Source organism: Perognathus longimembris, chromosome 9 (assembly GCF_023159225.1).
Source record: "Perognathus longimembris pacificus isolate PPM17 chromosome 9, ASM2315922v1, whole genome shotgun sequence".
NCBI lineage: Eukaryota > Metazoa > Chordata > Mammalia > Rodentia > Heteromyidae > Perognathus > Perognathus longimembris.
Genome location: NC_063169.1, coordinates 18016662 through 18031666, shown reverse-complemented (window position 1 = coordinate 18031666; position 15005 = coordinate 18016662). Strand labels below are relative to the sequence as shown.

At 37.4% G+C, this 15005-nt stretch overlaps 1 protein-coding gene across 5 annotated transcripts in view; it reads right to left on the bottom strand.

The window, feature by feature from the left end:
* Usp45 (ubiquitin specific peptidase 45) overlaps window positions 1-15005 on the bottom strand; it is a 58790-nt gene that overhangs the window by 14863 nt on the left and 28922 nt on the right. For 2 of the 5 annotated variants that reach the window (XM_048353776.1, XM_048353777.1), the window contains exons 8-11: window positions 13897-14027; window positions 11906-11993; window positions 3078-3159; window positions 848-939 (exon numbers count right to left, since the gene is read on the bottom strand). In XM_048353776.1, the coding sequence (XP_048209733.1) occupies window positions 848-939; window positions 3078-3159; window positions 11906-11993; window positions 13897-14027 (393 nt within the window). Of the gene's footprint in view, window positions 1-847; window positions 940-980; window positions 2440-2657; window positions 3160-11905; window positions 11994-13896; window positions 14028-15005 lie in introns of those variants that run through there. The other 3 variants (XR_007212064.1, XM_048353779.1, XM_048353778.1) reach the window with 3 other exon arrangements.

The following is a 15005-nucleotide window of genomic DNA, read 5'->3' as shown; positions in this document are numbered from 1 at the left end:
AAGAGTGCTTGCCTCGTATACATGAGGCCCTGGGTTCAATTCCCCAGCACCACATATACAGAAAATGGCCAGAAGTGACGCTGTGGCTCAAGTTGGCAGAGTGCTAGCCTTGTGCAAAAAGAAGCCAGGGACAGTGCTCATGCCCTGAGTCCAAGGCCCAGGACTGGTGGAAAAAAAAAAAAAGCGATGAGTTAAATAAAATACTTTTTCAAGTCATATAAACACAAAATTTAAATCAATTGTTTTACAATCATCCCCTTCCATTACTATGTCATTTGTACTGGAACTACATTTTAGGATAGTGCAATGTAACACAGTTACTGTCTTTACACAAATTTCTCAATCTAAACAGGTAGCTAATATATTTGAACATATTAAGATAGGCTTGCCCAGCACGGTAGCACACACTTGTAATCCCAGCACTTAGAAGTATGTGGAACAAGTACAGTCCATTCAAGGACAGGCTGGCTACATAGTGAAACCCTGTCTCAAAGAAAACATTGCCTATGTTTCTACTGCTACTAATAGGTTTTACATGCCAGACTTTAATAGCTTTGAGTGTGAACAAGTACACAACCTATAGTAAATCAACATGGTTTGATTACACAAAACTGACTAGTCCCAAGAAACCATTAATGTCTTTGAACTCGTGTTAGTATGAAACAAGTAGAATTTGAATTGGTACTGAAATTATGTCTACTTGACTTACTAAATCATGTTCATGTCCTGACTTTATCTATTTGTATCCACCAATAAACAATGTGATACTTGAGAAACAAAAAAGTAACACATAATAAAAATGATGAGGCTGTAATCTAGTCCATGAAGTGAATTCCAAAGTACCTACGTTTGCACATTCTTCACACATGACTGTGCTAGTTAATTCACCAATAAAGATCCGATCTATGAAGTTCATTTTTACGCCTTCTTTTCCATATGCTGTAAAAATCATACTTTTTAACACAAAAAATAAACCATCTAAAAGTGTACATGCTTATTAATTGTCTATTCAAAAGTAATGCAACTAGGGAATTTTTTCTTATAGTGTACTTGGTAGTATATTTTACTATATAACAATATAGTGTCTTCTATTTTACAATTCTGTAGAGCAAATATGACTACCAATGACTATAATTTCCAAAATCTACTTGTTCTTAAGAGGAAAATAAAGCAATAACCACTATTCCCACTACATCCCAACTGTTTCATTAACCTACTTAAAGCCTTTGTGTATTAAGTTGAATAGAAAGAACAATGAGAAATATTGTTTTCAAGACTATAGCTGACAGGCCCCTGGCTATGAAAAGAGTTGTAAAAGACAAGTTGACATATCATAACCTAAAGCATGAACATAGGCAATTAATAACTCTAGAAATACACATGCTTAATACTGTAAAAAAGTTGAAAACAAAGTACTTATAAATCAAAGGAAGCTTTGCCAATCATTTGCCGTACAATAATCTGGGGTTGGAAAAAAGACAGATATTTAATATATTCCATGAATGTAGTTTTGCATGAATTATATATGTAAGAAGCTACCTTATTCAATGTTCTCTAATTTGAAAGTGTCCTTAATAAACCATGAGGCAGAAATATATTAACAAAATTTAGCCCCCTTCAACTTTTCATAGAAATAGTTTTTTTGGTGTGCACGCATGCATTAGAACTTAGAGAGCCTCATACTCTCTCTCATTTTTCTCACTCACTGCTGGCATTATACCAAGTCACGCCTCCAGTTAGCTTTCGGCTGGCTAACTGGAGGTAAGAATCTCGTGGATTTGTCTTCCTGCACACACATTCCTCAATCCTCAGATCTCAACTTCCTGATTAGCTAGTGTTACAGGTGTGAGGCACTAGCACCCAGCTTAAATCATTAAAATCTCAAAACTATCTTAAGAATTGAATAACAGAGCACTTATATTTGCAAGTATCAAACATTTTCCAGTAATTCTTCAAAACACCGTTTCATTAAAAAATTATTCAAGGGAGTAAGATGATAGAAATGGCAAGAGAAACAGGTGCTGTTGTAAACATGCACTAGATGGCACTATCTCAACATAAAAAAACAACAACCAAGAAGCATACCTGAAAAGCTAAAATTATTGAACCCTTAACTGTAATCGAGTTTAAGAGTATGTACTAACAATTTTTAAGAGTGTATGTAACTATGTGTATTTGGTGATAAATTATAAGCATGCAGTATGAACATTATGACAAAAAATAGAAGTTAGAAATAAATAAAAACACAATATTAAATGTCTCCTAAAACAATGACTTCATACTAACATTAATATCAGAAAGCAGAACATACACTTGGGATAAGGTAAACTATGAATATCAAAAGATATAAATTCATACTACAATGTCTACAAATGTGATAGGCTTTCAGTAATCACTGTTTTGCCTCGTAATTGGCCAGATAAAGAGAAAACACTAGGGCTGGGAATATGGCCTAGTGGCAAGAGCGCTTGCCTCGATACATGAAGCCCTGGGTTCGATTCCCCAGCACCACATATATAGAAAAGGACATAAGTGACGCTGTGGCTCAAGTGGCAGAGTGCTAGCCTTGAGCAAAAAGAAGCCAGGGACAGTGCCCTGAGTCCAACACCCAGGACTGGCAAAAAAAAAAAAAAGAGAGAGAGAGAGAGAGAAAACACTTAGGTCTACTTAGGCTTGACTATTAGCAGTCTCTTTAATAAAGTAATTTCTTTGCAATTTCTTTGGCTTACTTAAGCATAAGTTAGAGAAAGCTAGATAATAAATTCATAAACCCACTTATCTAAACACCAAACTATTACAACTTCTGAGGGGGGTTGCTACTTTCAACAATCGTTTCAAGTCTTCCCAAGAAGATCTGACAAAAGGGCATGAGTGTCAAATGTTTTTCAAATTCATACAATACATTCCAATGTTTTCTGTCTCACTAAAGAATATTGTAGCTACTGCTATAAGTTGATCCTTTAACAGCCCTACTTCAGAAAATTAGCTCCTACAATAATCAAATCTCCTCCTACTATAAAGAATATTGAACATTTTCTCTTTAGAAAAACATTTTAACAATTGAAGACTCAACATACCTTTGACTTTTTTTCTAGTTTCTTCATCAGCTGTCCTAGTAGTGGGGTTGTTAAATGCTTTTAGAATGCTAGCTTGTATTCTCTGTAAAACAAAGTCAGTAAAATCTAGTCTAGTATTAGTTAACCCAGGTTCATCCTATTAATAAAAGAACTTACAAACAGAAATGTACATGGTGGCTTTCAGCTCCCTAGTCTAAAAATAAATACTAGAATTCAAAATTTAACAGCAACAACAACAACAACAAAAAACCAAACATAACACATGACCTTCCTTTCAGTTTTAAAATTCCACGTACCACCAGGCCCAACTCTCAAGGATGAGTACGGTGGTGCCACACGTAGGGTTCCAGCGCTAAGAAGGCTGACTGAGGCAGGAAGAGAGCGAGTTTAAGGTTATATAGTGGGACTCTGGTTTTTATGGTAACACTTGTCTTAAAAAAAAAAAAAAAGACTGAAACTAGATCCCCAACTCTCACCTTGTGCTAGTATCAAGTCAAGGTGAATCAAAGGTATTCAGGACCAGAAACATTGAAACTACCATAGGAAAAACAGAATAGGGAAAAAACTAGAACATATTGCCATAGGCATTAACTTCCTGAATAAAACTTCAATTGCTCAGTAAGTAAGAAAGAGCAAGGACAAATGGAATTACATCAAACCAAAAAGCTGTACGATAAAGGAAATAATTATTGGACTGAAGAAAAAGTCTATAGGAGAAAATTGTTACCAGCTCTAAATCTAACAAGGGATTAATAACTAAAATATACAAAGAGTTAAAAAAAAACTAACCTCCAAAGAATCAACAACGTAGTTAATAAATGGACAAGTGATATGAACAGACATTTTCAAAGGAAATACAAGTAGTCAATAAATATAAGAAGAATGTTCAACATTCCAGTCATAAAGATAATGCAAATCAAAACAATATAGAGATTCTTGCTCACTGTAGTCAGAATGGCTATCAGCAAGAACACAAACAACAACAAATGCTGGTTAGGATGCAGGGAAAAAGGGGATCTTCATCCATCCACTGTTGGTGGAAATGGAGATTAGTCCAACCACTATGGAAATCAGTACAAAGGTTCTTAAAATATTAAAAACAGCAATACCACTATTAGGCATATATCTGAAGGAACCTGGTTACAATAAAAACCCTTTTTTTTTTTTTTTTTTGGCCAGTCCTGGGCCTTGGACTCAGGGCCTGAGCACTGTCCCTGGCTTCTTCCCGCTCAAGGCTAGCACTCCGCCACTTGAGCCACAGCGCCGCTTCTGGCCGTTTTCTGTATATGTGGTGCTGGGGAATCGAACCTAGGGCCTCGTGTATCCGAGGCAGGCACTCTTGCCACTAGGCTATATCCCCAGCCCCACAATAAAAACTCTTGCACATCTATATTCATTATTCACAATAGCCAAACTGTGGAAACAGCCCAGATGACAAACAACTAATGAATCGATCAAGAAAATGTGGTACATATACACATCCACAGGAAGGATGAAATTATGTTATTTTTCAGGAAAATGGATGAGACTGGAGATCATCATGTTATACGAAATAAGCTAGGTTCAGAATTCATCTGTGAATGCTAGAACTAAAAGATAAACATATATGTAAGCACATACAAGATCATACAAATACACACACACACAACACACACTACACATTTGTAACTGTGGGACTATTTGTGGTGATAAACATCAGAGAGTGAACAATACCAAAATATATTTCATTGGTGAATGAATATAGCAAAACAAAACTAAAAGCTATTCAACAGTAGAAGGTAGAAGAACAGTAGAAGGTAGAAGGAACAGTAGAAGGGGTGAGGTGACAGTAAATGAGGGGGCTAACCTGCTTAAAACACTGTATGTACATGTGTGAAACAGGTTCTGGAGGGGGTGTGGATATTAGTGAGAAGGAGGAAGGCAAATGGAGAGGGGAAGGAGGGTGAATATAGTCAAAATACTTTAGGTACATGTGAGAAAATGGAATAACAAAAAGTTTGTTGAGATGAGTGGAAGGAAAAAGGGGGTGAGAGAGACCGAGGATGTGAGTCTAATCAAACGTACACTGTATTCGTATACAGATGTGTTAGAGCAAACCCCTATGTACAAGTAATTGATGCTAATAAGGATGAGGTGGAAACTAATGGGCAATTTTCACAAGTAACAGTCCAAAGTTTCTAAATTTAGGTTCTCTCAGATTTAAATTATTTTTCCCAGCTGACAAAAGCAAGCAGCCTAGTTACATTTTGCTTGAAATATTTTAGTAAATTTTCCCTCTCCCTTTTTTTCTATCTACACTGACACGACTTAATCGAGATTTTTGTTTTTAAAGTAACAGACCCCAGGAACTTCTTGCCTATGGAGTAACTGTTAATGTCAAGAAGCTATCAAGCTAATCACTAGGATCTCTCTATGTAGTGTGTACACACACATACAACATTGAATTAAGTTCAGAATATCGACTACTATCCATAGCAAGAATTTTCCAAATCTTAACTGTGGTTTTATCTGAACTTGCTTGTTTAATAGTGATCATGTCTTCAGCAGCTCTTAGTAAAAACAAGGTTTCTAATTCTACAGCTGTGTCTGTTGCTGGGGATTGAATCCAGAGCTCAATGCACATGGGGAAAACACTTCTCAGAGACAGCACCTAGGCCCTGACTGAGTTCAAGCTACCGGCCAGATATTATTTCTATTTTTATTTTTTGTTGGTCCTGGGGCTTGAACTCAGGGACTAGGTGCTGACCCTGAGCCTCTTTGTGCTCAATGCTAGCACTCTACCACTTGAGCCACAATGTCACTTATGGCTTTTTTGAATAGTTTACTTGAGATAAGAGTCTCATGCAGACTTTTCTGCCTGGCTAGCTTCAAACTGTGATCCTCAGATCTCAGCCTCCTGAGTAGCTAGGATTACAGGCATGAGCTACCAGTGCTGGGCTTATTTCGTTATCTTTTCTATACATTTTAGGAGAGATTCAATCTCTCCAGAAGCTTTAAAAGCTAAATTAAAATTATATTCCAAAAATGAAGAATCAAATGATTACCTTTTATACAAGTTGAACTTATTATACTGAATGAACTGTGTCTTCTGTAACATATTGATAGAATGCAGTGAAAGAGGTTTGATAACTATCTGTAGAAGATGTTTTCCTCTCTTTTTTTTTTTTTTTTTGCCAGTCCTGGGCCTTGAACTCAGGGGCCTGAACACTGTCCCTGGCTTCTTTTTGCTCAAGGCTAGCACTCTGCCACTTGAGCCACAGCGCCACCTCTGGCCATTTTCTATATATGTGGTGCTGGGGAATCGAACCCAGGACTTCATGTATATGAGTCAAGCACTCTTGCCACTAGGCCGTATTCCCAGCCCTGTTTTCCTCTCTTGATCACAAGTTTTTATATGGTTTTTTGTGTTTATTTGTTTCTGGCCAATCCTGGGCCTTAAACTCAGGGCCTGGGCATTGTCCCTGAGCCGCCTTTTTTTTTTTTAATTTATTAATTAAGTTTTGTTGACAAGGTGTTGTGCAAAAGGGGTAGAGTTACATAATAGGGCAGTGAGTACATTTCTTGTGATATCTTACACCCTCGTTTTCCTGAGCTGCTTTTTGCTCAAGGCTAGCACTCTACCACAGTGCCACCTCCAGATTTTTCTGTTTATGTGGTAATGAGGAATTAAACCCAGGGCTAGAGTGCTAGGCAAGCACTCTACCACTAAGCCACATTCCCAGCTCCAAGTTTTTATATGTTTAACTACTGTATGAAATCGACTTTTATAGAGTGGAAATGACATATCAGCTGATGTGGCATTTTTTTATCCTTTAGAGACATACCTACACATATTGCAAATAGCTTGTACAATAAAATTCTTCTTAGAACTGTAATTATGCAGAAATATTGAAAATAACAGATAGCCATCAATCAAGGACTGGTTTAATATTTTAGGCTGTAAAAAGCAAGTGAACAAATTTTGTTTTCTGATAAGAACAGATGAGTATTATATATTAAGTGGAACAAAAGGACAAAATTGTGTATCTCTTATCCAAAGTACTTGAGGCGAGAAGTGTATCTAATTTTGGATTGGAGATGCTAGGCCTATTTCTAGTATGCAAGTGACAGAAGGAGAGTCCAAGAAGAGTTCATTAATAGGAATTTATCAAGTAGAGTAAAATGAATGACTTAGTTCCACCCCTCCTTGTTAGTTGCTTTAAATATTCTTAGGTTAAAATCATGTAGGTTAGAGACTTTGGCCCAGGAACCACTATACATACAGCGCACTAATCTGTTAGAAACAAGGTTCACCCATTTATCTCTATCTGACATCTATTTCAAAGACACTAATGTTTACTATAGTTAAAGTTAGTCTGAGACATTCTTCTTTAAAATAATCCTGACCACAGTTCAATAAGATGATATATTTTAGGTGGGTTTTTATAATTCCTTCAAGGTACATTTTTTTGGGGGGGACACAGTCCCTGAGCTCTTTACACAAGGCTAGCACTTTACCATTTTGAGCCACAGCTCCACTACCAGTTTTGGAATGGTTAATTGGAGATAAAAGTCTCACAGGGACTTTTCTGGCTAGGTTGGCTTTGAATAAAGATCCTCAGATCTCTGCCTCCTGAGTTGATAGGATTCTAAGTGTGAGCCACTGGCACCCAACTGTCAAGGTATATTTCTTGGTTCAACAATCCCAGAATTTCTTTTTAAGACAATTCTTGGGGGCTGGGATTATGGCCTAGTGGCAAGAGTGCTTACCTCGTATACTTGAAGTCCTAGATTCGATTCCTCAGCACCACATATAGAAAAGGCCAGAAGTGGCGCTGTGGCTCAAGTTGGCAGAGTGTTAGCCTTGAACAAAAAGAAGCCAGGGACAGTGGCCAGGCCCTGAGTTCAAGCCCCAGGACTGGCAAAAAGAAAAAAAAAAAAAAGACAATTCTTGGGATATAAATATCATGTTTAAATCTAGAAATACATGAAAGAAAATACCAACTCTTTTAGAAGCTGGCAGAGAAAATATGAACTGGCAGGAGATATCTGTTGACTAAGAAGATATTGAACGAGACACAAACACAGAATTTCCTATGACATGATATAGAGTTTAGGTTTGGAATTAATATGAAACTAGTATCACTCACTGATCTTACTGAGAGAACAAGCAGGAAATAGTATAATAGGGTAATCAGGCACTGATATTAGTTGGTAACATTTTAAATGTTTTAATTATGTACCTCATAAAGTGATATATTTTTTAAAAAATAATAAAAATGTTCTATTAGTGATCACTCAAATGAAAAGAATTGCTTTTTACAAAGGATAAACAAATGCAGCAGGGGTACTCACTAGACACTATGTTGAAAATTAACTATACAACTTGTCGGTGGGGACAGGAGGGAAAAACTGAGAGCCAGGGAAGGGGTGACATTGTCCAAAAAGAAATGTACTCTTTACCCGACTTATATAACTGTAATCCCTCTGTACATCATCTTTATAATAGCAATACATTTTTTAAGTAACTGCTTTTAGTAAATGTTGACTCAATAATTTAGCCATAATTATGCAGCACTTCTGCACAAATAATCCCTTTAGCATTACAGTCAATTCAGCAATAATATACTTCTCAACTGTCTAGTCCTAAGAGGAATGAACAACATGAAAGGAGGTCAATAATTCTTATTTCTAAAGATCCTGGTGGTAGACCTAACACGTAGCTTTTCTTTGGTCAAAAACACATGGCAGTGACACACTCTAGCCATAGCACGATTCACAGCTGTGGTGTTCCCAGGCTAGACAATACAGCTCCTGCCTGAGTACTCACTGTAACTGACTGCATGGCTGCTTCTGCTGGAAAGACTGAACAGACCACAGACCTGACATTCTAAGTCTGCCACACCATTGAAAGCCCCCCAAACAGCATTAGAAAGATAAGAGCTTTCAAAACCAGCGTGCCTGAGTTTTTAAGATACTATGCAATACTGTGAAAAATATAACGGAAAGAGCCAATGTGAATTTACTTGCAATGATACATTACTACTATGTAATACAAATATACCTGCAAATATCTTTCTGGAAAAAATCATGCTAGCCAACTTATAGTATGAGTTAACTGACAGTAACTAAACTAGTATATCATCTGTAGGCCCAGGACAGGTAAATTGCATTTATTTCATAATAGAAAGAACAACCTCTCCCTGTCTTATGTCTACCCTCTCAATAAAAATATTAGTATACTATTATGTTTGAATTCAATTTGGTACTCTTTCATATTATAGTGAAATAATTATAGCTAAATTTTAAATGGGAGGCTTAAAATATTTTTGCAACTGATAATATGGGTATTAAAACTAAGTTTTCCATGCAATGTTTCCATGCCTATCTCACTGAATATATGTGCCATGTCTTTGTGATTAAAATACTTAAAATAAAAAAACCCAAAAAACTAAGTTTTAATAGGTAGTACTATATAAAATTAGATAATTTGTGGGTGGTTAGAAAGACTAGACTTTGAATCTCTATTCTAAATATAGTATGATCAAATATTACCTCAGAGGGATTATATTACTGTTCAAAATTTTAATTACTTCTTCACTGATTTTAAGAACAAAATATAAGCAAAGGGTAATAGTTACTGTCCTGTCAAATTATCACTTTACTCCAATTACAACATTTCCTAGAAACTGAAAATCCCTGAGAAAGCTAGCTAGAATAACTTATTTCCAAGACTATTTGTTTTCATCCCAATTTAGATTCTCAAAAGAAGATGCAATGACGTTAAAGCACAGATAACTCATTCAGCAAACATTCACAGAGCATCGTGGCAGGCCATGGGATATGCACAGCAACATCTTTCAAGGACAGCATAATTCAAGAGAGGTGACAGACAATGACACCTTCTTAAGAGAAGGTCATAGCTTCATATTCAAAGTATATAGAGAGGCAGCAACAAGAGATGAACACTTTGAGAAACTGAATTCAATATCTAACATGAAGGTCAAACAGTAGTAACTAGAAGATTGTTCTAGGTAACAGAGGGGAGAGCTTACTTCATTCTTTAATGTTTAAGATAATTTCTAAGAAATTACTTCAACTTTAACTCTCTAGTCACTGAAAGATGGCACTTAGTAATAATGTTACAATTCAAACCAAGCAGACCTTAAAAGGGAGGAAAGAAGGGCGCAAGGGTAAAACTTAGTGATAGCCGAGAACCTGTGGGACCCTAGACTTGGTCCCTGGAACAGGGAGAAAAATAAAATCATAGAAAACAAAGTAAAATAGAAAGAAAAAAAAAGCACACTGCCTAAAGTTTACAATGCCTAATATTACTTAAAACAGACATGTGGACATTTCATTTACATTGGGCTTTTTTTTTTCCATTGTGGGGTTTGAACTCTCAGGGCCTGGGTGCTGTCCCTGAGCTTTTTCACTCAAGACTAATGCTGTACCACTTGAGCCACAGTGCCACATATGGCTTTTTTTGGGGGGCTTTTGGGGGGGGCTTTTTCTCAATAGTTTACTGGAGATAAAGAGTCTCACAGACATTCCTGCTTGGGCTGGCTTTGAACCATAATCCTCAAATCTCAGCCTCCTGAGTAGCTAGGATTATAGGAGTGAACCACCAGCACCCAGTTTATATTTGGCTTTTTATTACACATACCAGATAGATTAAGAAGTACATTTGCTTGAATGGAAAACAGATTTTTCACCTGTTATCCCAATTAAAATTGAGAGAATAATTCTGAAGCTGAATGGAGATTCACTAATGTCTTCTGTGAGCAAGAAGGGGAAAATAAATGTCTTATTCTTTTTTCTGTTGCTGTAACAAAATACAAGAGACCAGGAAATTTATAAAGAAATTTACTTAGGCCGTAGCTATGAACCCTGTGTTTAGCATCTGGCCATGGGCCTTCTGGGTGAACTACTATGTAGTAAAAGGTATCACATGGCAAGACTAAAGCAAGTGTGCTGGCTTGAATCCCTCATCCATTCCTTATTAAACCATCAGTGCAATTACAGGGCTTCACCCTCAGAACCCTATCTAATCCAAATTACCTTTCAAAGGCCCCATCCCCAAATACAATTAGCACATGTCATCAGTGATTAAATATATGAACTTTTGGGGGGCACATACAAATCACAGGAATTCAGAATATGTGTTCTGTATTTGACATCTGCAACGCTTATACTTTTTCTAATAAATTATATCCTATCTGCATTGGACTTCCCCCTCAGGAAAAGAAACTGAATTTTACTGATTCACAAGGCTGAGACTATGCTCCTAACCATAAGTGACTGATCCTGAAGGATCTTAGCCCAGCACAGGATACTGGGAGTTTAGAACTGGGAATCACAAGCTGCAAGTTAAACTTTAAGTACATGGAATTGTAGTGTGCATGTTATGGTGATTATATAAATGAAAAAAAAACCCTACAGGAAAAAAGGTAAATCTTGATACCTTTCCTGTGTCTCTGAGTCTATATCCCTATAATCTTCTTTGTTCTCTTTTTTTTTTTTTAAAGAATATCTCCATGCTGTCTGTGCTAACTTGAACTCTTGTGCTCAAGCAATCTTACTGAGTATCTGGAACTACAGACTTGCACCACAGTGCCCAATTCAAGTATCCACTTTTTATTTAGGCTATTTGAATGTTTTCATTGCCAAAGGCAATAATAATGGATAATGTGTCTCTAAAACCATAAGAGAAAATAACCTTACAGAAAAAAATAAAGACTCAATACCAAGAAATTCACATGACTTTGTACTGTACTTTCAGATGCCAGTAAATATTAATTCTTCCCATCTTACATGCTTTTCTTCAAGAGAGCATTAAAAAACATTACCTTTGTTTCTTCTGTCCTTACTGCATCGAGCAAATAATGAAGAAGCTCCTGACTATCCTGTTGTTGGAAACCTTTAAATCGAGGTGCCCTGTTATAAAAAACAAAACAGGAAAGTAAACAATAATCCATGCTATCTTCATCAACAAGCTGTTATTTTTGTTTAAAATTACTTTGAAATAACAGTCAATGATTTCACTTATTACCTTCCCTACCTAATAGAAAGATATGATTCTTAGGTCTCAAGTGTGTACAGGGAACAAAATAGCTACCATTTATTAAGCAATGTCTATCAATTAAAGTACAGCAGTTTCATATAGTTTAGGTCATCTAATTACCCAAAATTTGCTGAAATGTGCTAGCTTCTGTAGCTTACGCATGAGGACTTAGAAAGGTTAAATAATTTGTAGTCATATAGTTAGCAAAAACACAAAAACAACAATAACCAAAAAAACCCATTCAAACCCAAGCCACTGTGGGTTTGATAAGGCCACATTTATCTGGGGCATGGGGCCTAAACCCAGGGCCCAGTGTTGTCCCTAAGTTTTTTCACTCAAGGCTGGTGCTCTACCTCTTGAGCCACTTCCAGCTTTTTAGTAGTTAACTGAAGATAAGACTCTCAGGGACTTTCTTGCCAGGATTGACTTTGAATCTTGCCTGGACTGGTCTTCAGACAGCACCATCCAGAGTAGCTAAGGGATGAGCCATTGACCTGAGTTTTACCTTTCTACCTTGAAAAATAAAAAGCAAAGCCAGGTGTAGAGGCTCAAGCTGATAATCATATCTAGGCAGAGATCAAGGTCAACTCAGGCATAAAAATGCACCAAGACTCCAATCAAAACATATTTCATGGGCTGGGGCTATGGCTTAGCGAAGAGTGCTTGCCCTTGCTGGGAATATGGCCTAGTGGCAAGGGTGCTTGTCTCGTATACATGAAGCCCTGGGTTCAATTCCCCAGTACCACATATACAGAAAATGGCCAGAAGTGGCACTGTGGCCTAACTGGCAGAGTGCTAACCTTGAGCAAAAAGAAGCCAGGGACAGTGCTCAGGCCCTGAGTCCAAGCCCTAGGACTGGCAAAAACAAACAAACAAACAAAAAAAAAAAAACAACGAGTGCTTGCCCTGCATTCATGAAGTCCTGGGTTTGATTCCGCAGCACTATATAAACAGAAAAAGTCAGAAGTGGCGCTGTGGCTCAAGTGGTAGAGTGCTAGCCTTGAGCAAAAAGAAGCCAGGGACAGTGCTCAGACCCTGAGTTCAAGCCCCAGGACTGGCAAAATCAAAACAAGAACATAAAAATAAGGGACTAGATGGCTGAGAATGCAACATAGTGGCATACTGCTTGTTCCACATACACAAGACCCTGGGTTAGATACTCAGCACCAGAAACCAAATAAAATGTTTCAAAAACAGGAGATTACCTTATATCTTTATACTTTTTTATGCAGTTTACAACTCTATAATTTTCTTTCTTTACAGTAGTACATCAGAGACTTGAGTAGGACAGACTTCTATATAATTCTCAATTCTACCATTCGAGTACTTGTTGAGCTACTTCAGCTTTGTGAGTTCCCAAGTCCTTATTACAGGAATTATCACTTCTTCAGGGATTATGACATTATCTGCATGAAGCACACAGACTTTCCTTCTACAGTTTGGGCAGTTTTTTGTTTTCTTTTTTTTGGCCAGTCCTGGGCCTTGGACTCAGGGCCTGAGCACTGTCCCTGGCTTCTTTTTGCTCAAGGCTAGCACTCGGCCACTTGAGCCACAGCGCCACTTCTGGCATTTTCTGTATATGTGGTGCTGGGGAATTGAACCCAGGGCCTCCTGTATACGAGGCAAGCACTCTTGCCACTAGGCCATATCCCCAGCCCCCCAGTCTGGGCAGTTTAACAGCAATGTTACAGTAGGACTAAAATTCCTCGTGTTAAGTGATGAATACATTAATCTTTTGTAATGTGATTTTTATGTTCAAACTACAGATGCACTCACTTATGACAAAGCTGGTTAAAAAGAACTTTAGGAGAAAGTGGTCCTTTTTCTGTCTCCTTCATGCTGTGAAGAAACAGGAACAAAGCTGAGGTCAGTGGTCCAGGGCTTGCAAGTTCCACCACTAAGGGGTCCTTTAAAAACATGATCAACTCTGTCAGAAATATAAAACTTTAAGTCTTTTAAAATTATTTGTAAGTAGTTGTACAAAGGGGTTTCAATACAACATGTCATTTTATGAATATAATGCATCATGGTCTATGTCACCACTTTAATCATTTTCCCTCATCTCTCCCAACCCCCTTCCATTCCCGCAAGCTATCTGGCTCCATTTTCATACATATGAGTTAAATATAATGACTGTGTTTACCCATCCTTCCTCTTTCCATATATTTTGAAATAAAATACTTTTTTTTTTCTCTATATGTGGTGCTGGGGAATCGAACCCAGGGCCTCATGTATACGAGGCAAGCTCTCTTGCCACTAGACCATATCCCCAGCATAAAATACTCTTAAGAATCTAAGAACTATACTTTCTTTAAATGGTAGTAACTAAATGCCCTCAAGGATATTAGGGAAGTTTCTTCCTTGGAATATGAGTATCTAAAAAACAAAACAAAACAGGACTTAATGCCTTGCTATTCTCTGCCCTTTACTTAATAAAACTAGATTGAGTGAAATTACCAGTCCTTATTGGCTTCAAACTTTCCCTAAATGTGCTGACCTGCATTTTCCTACAAGGAAAATTTGACATTTGTTCATCTTCACAAATAATCATGTTACATATACTAGTAAAACTCCATACCATTCTTTTCTCCAAATATTTTAGTAATAAAAGAATGCATAGGGGGCTGGGGATATGGCCTAGTGGCAAGAGCGCTTGCCTCGTATACTTGAAGCCCTGGGTTCGATTCCCCAGCACCGCATATACAGAAAATGGCCAGAAGCGGCGCTGTGACTCAAGTGGCAGAGTGCTAGCCTTGAGCAAAGAGAAGCCAGGGACAGTGCTCAGGCCCTGAGTCCAAGGCCCAGGACTGGCCAAAAAAAAAGAATGCATAGATAATTATATGACACAATTGATACACTCCCTCTTTTAATGGAGAGAAAGAAAA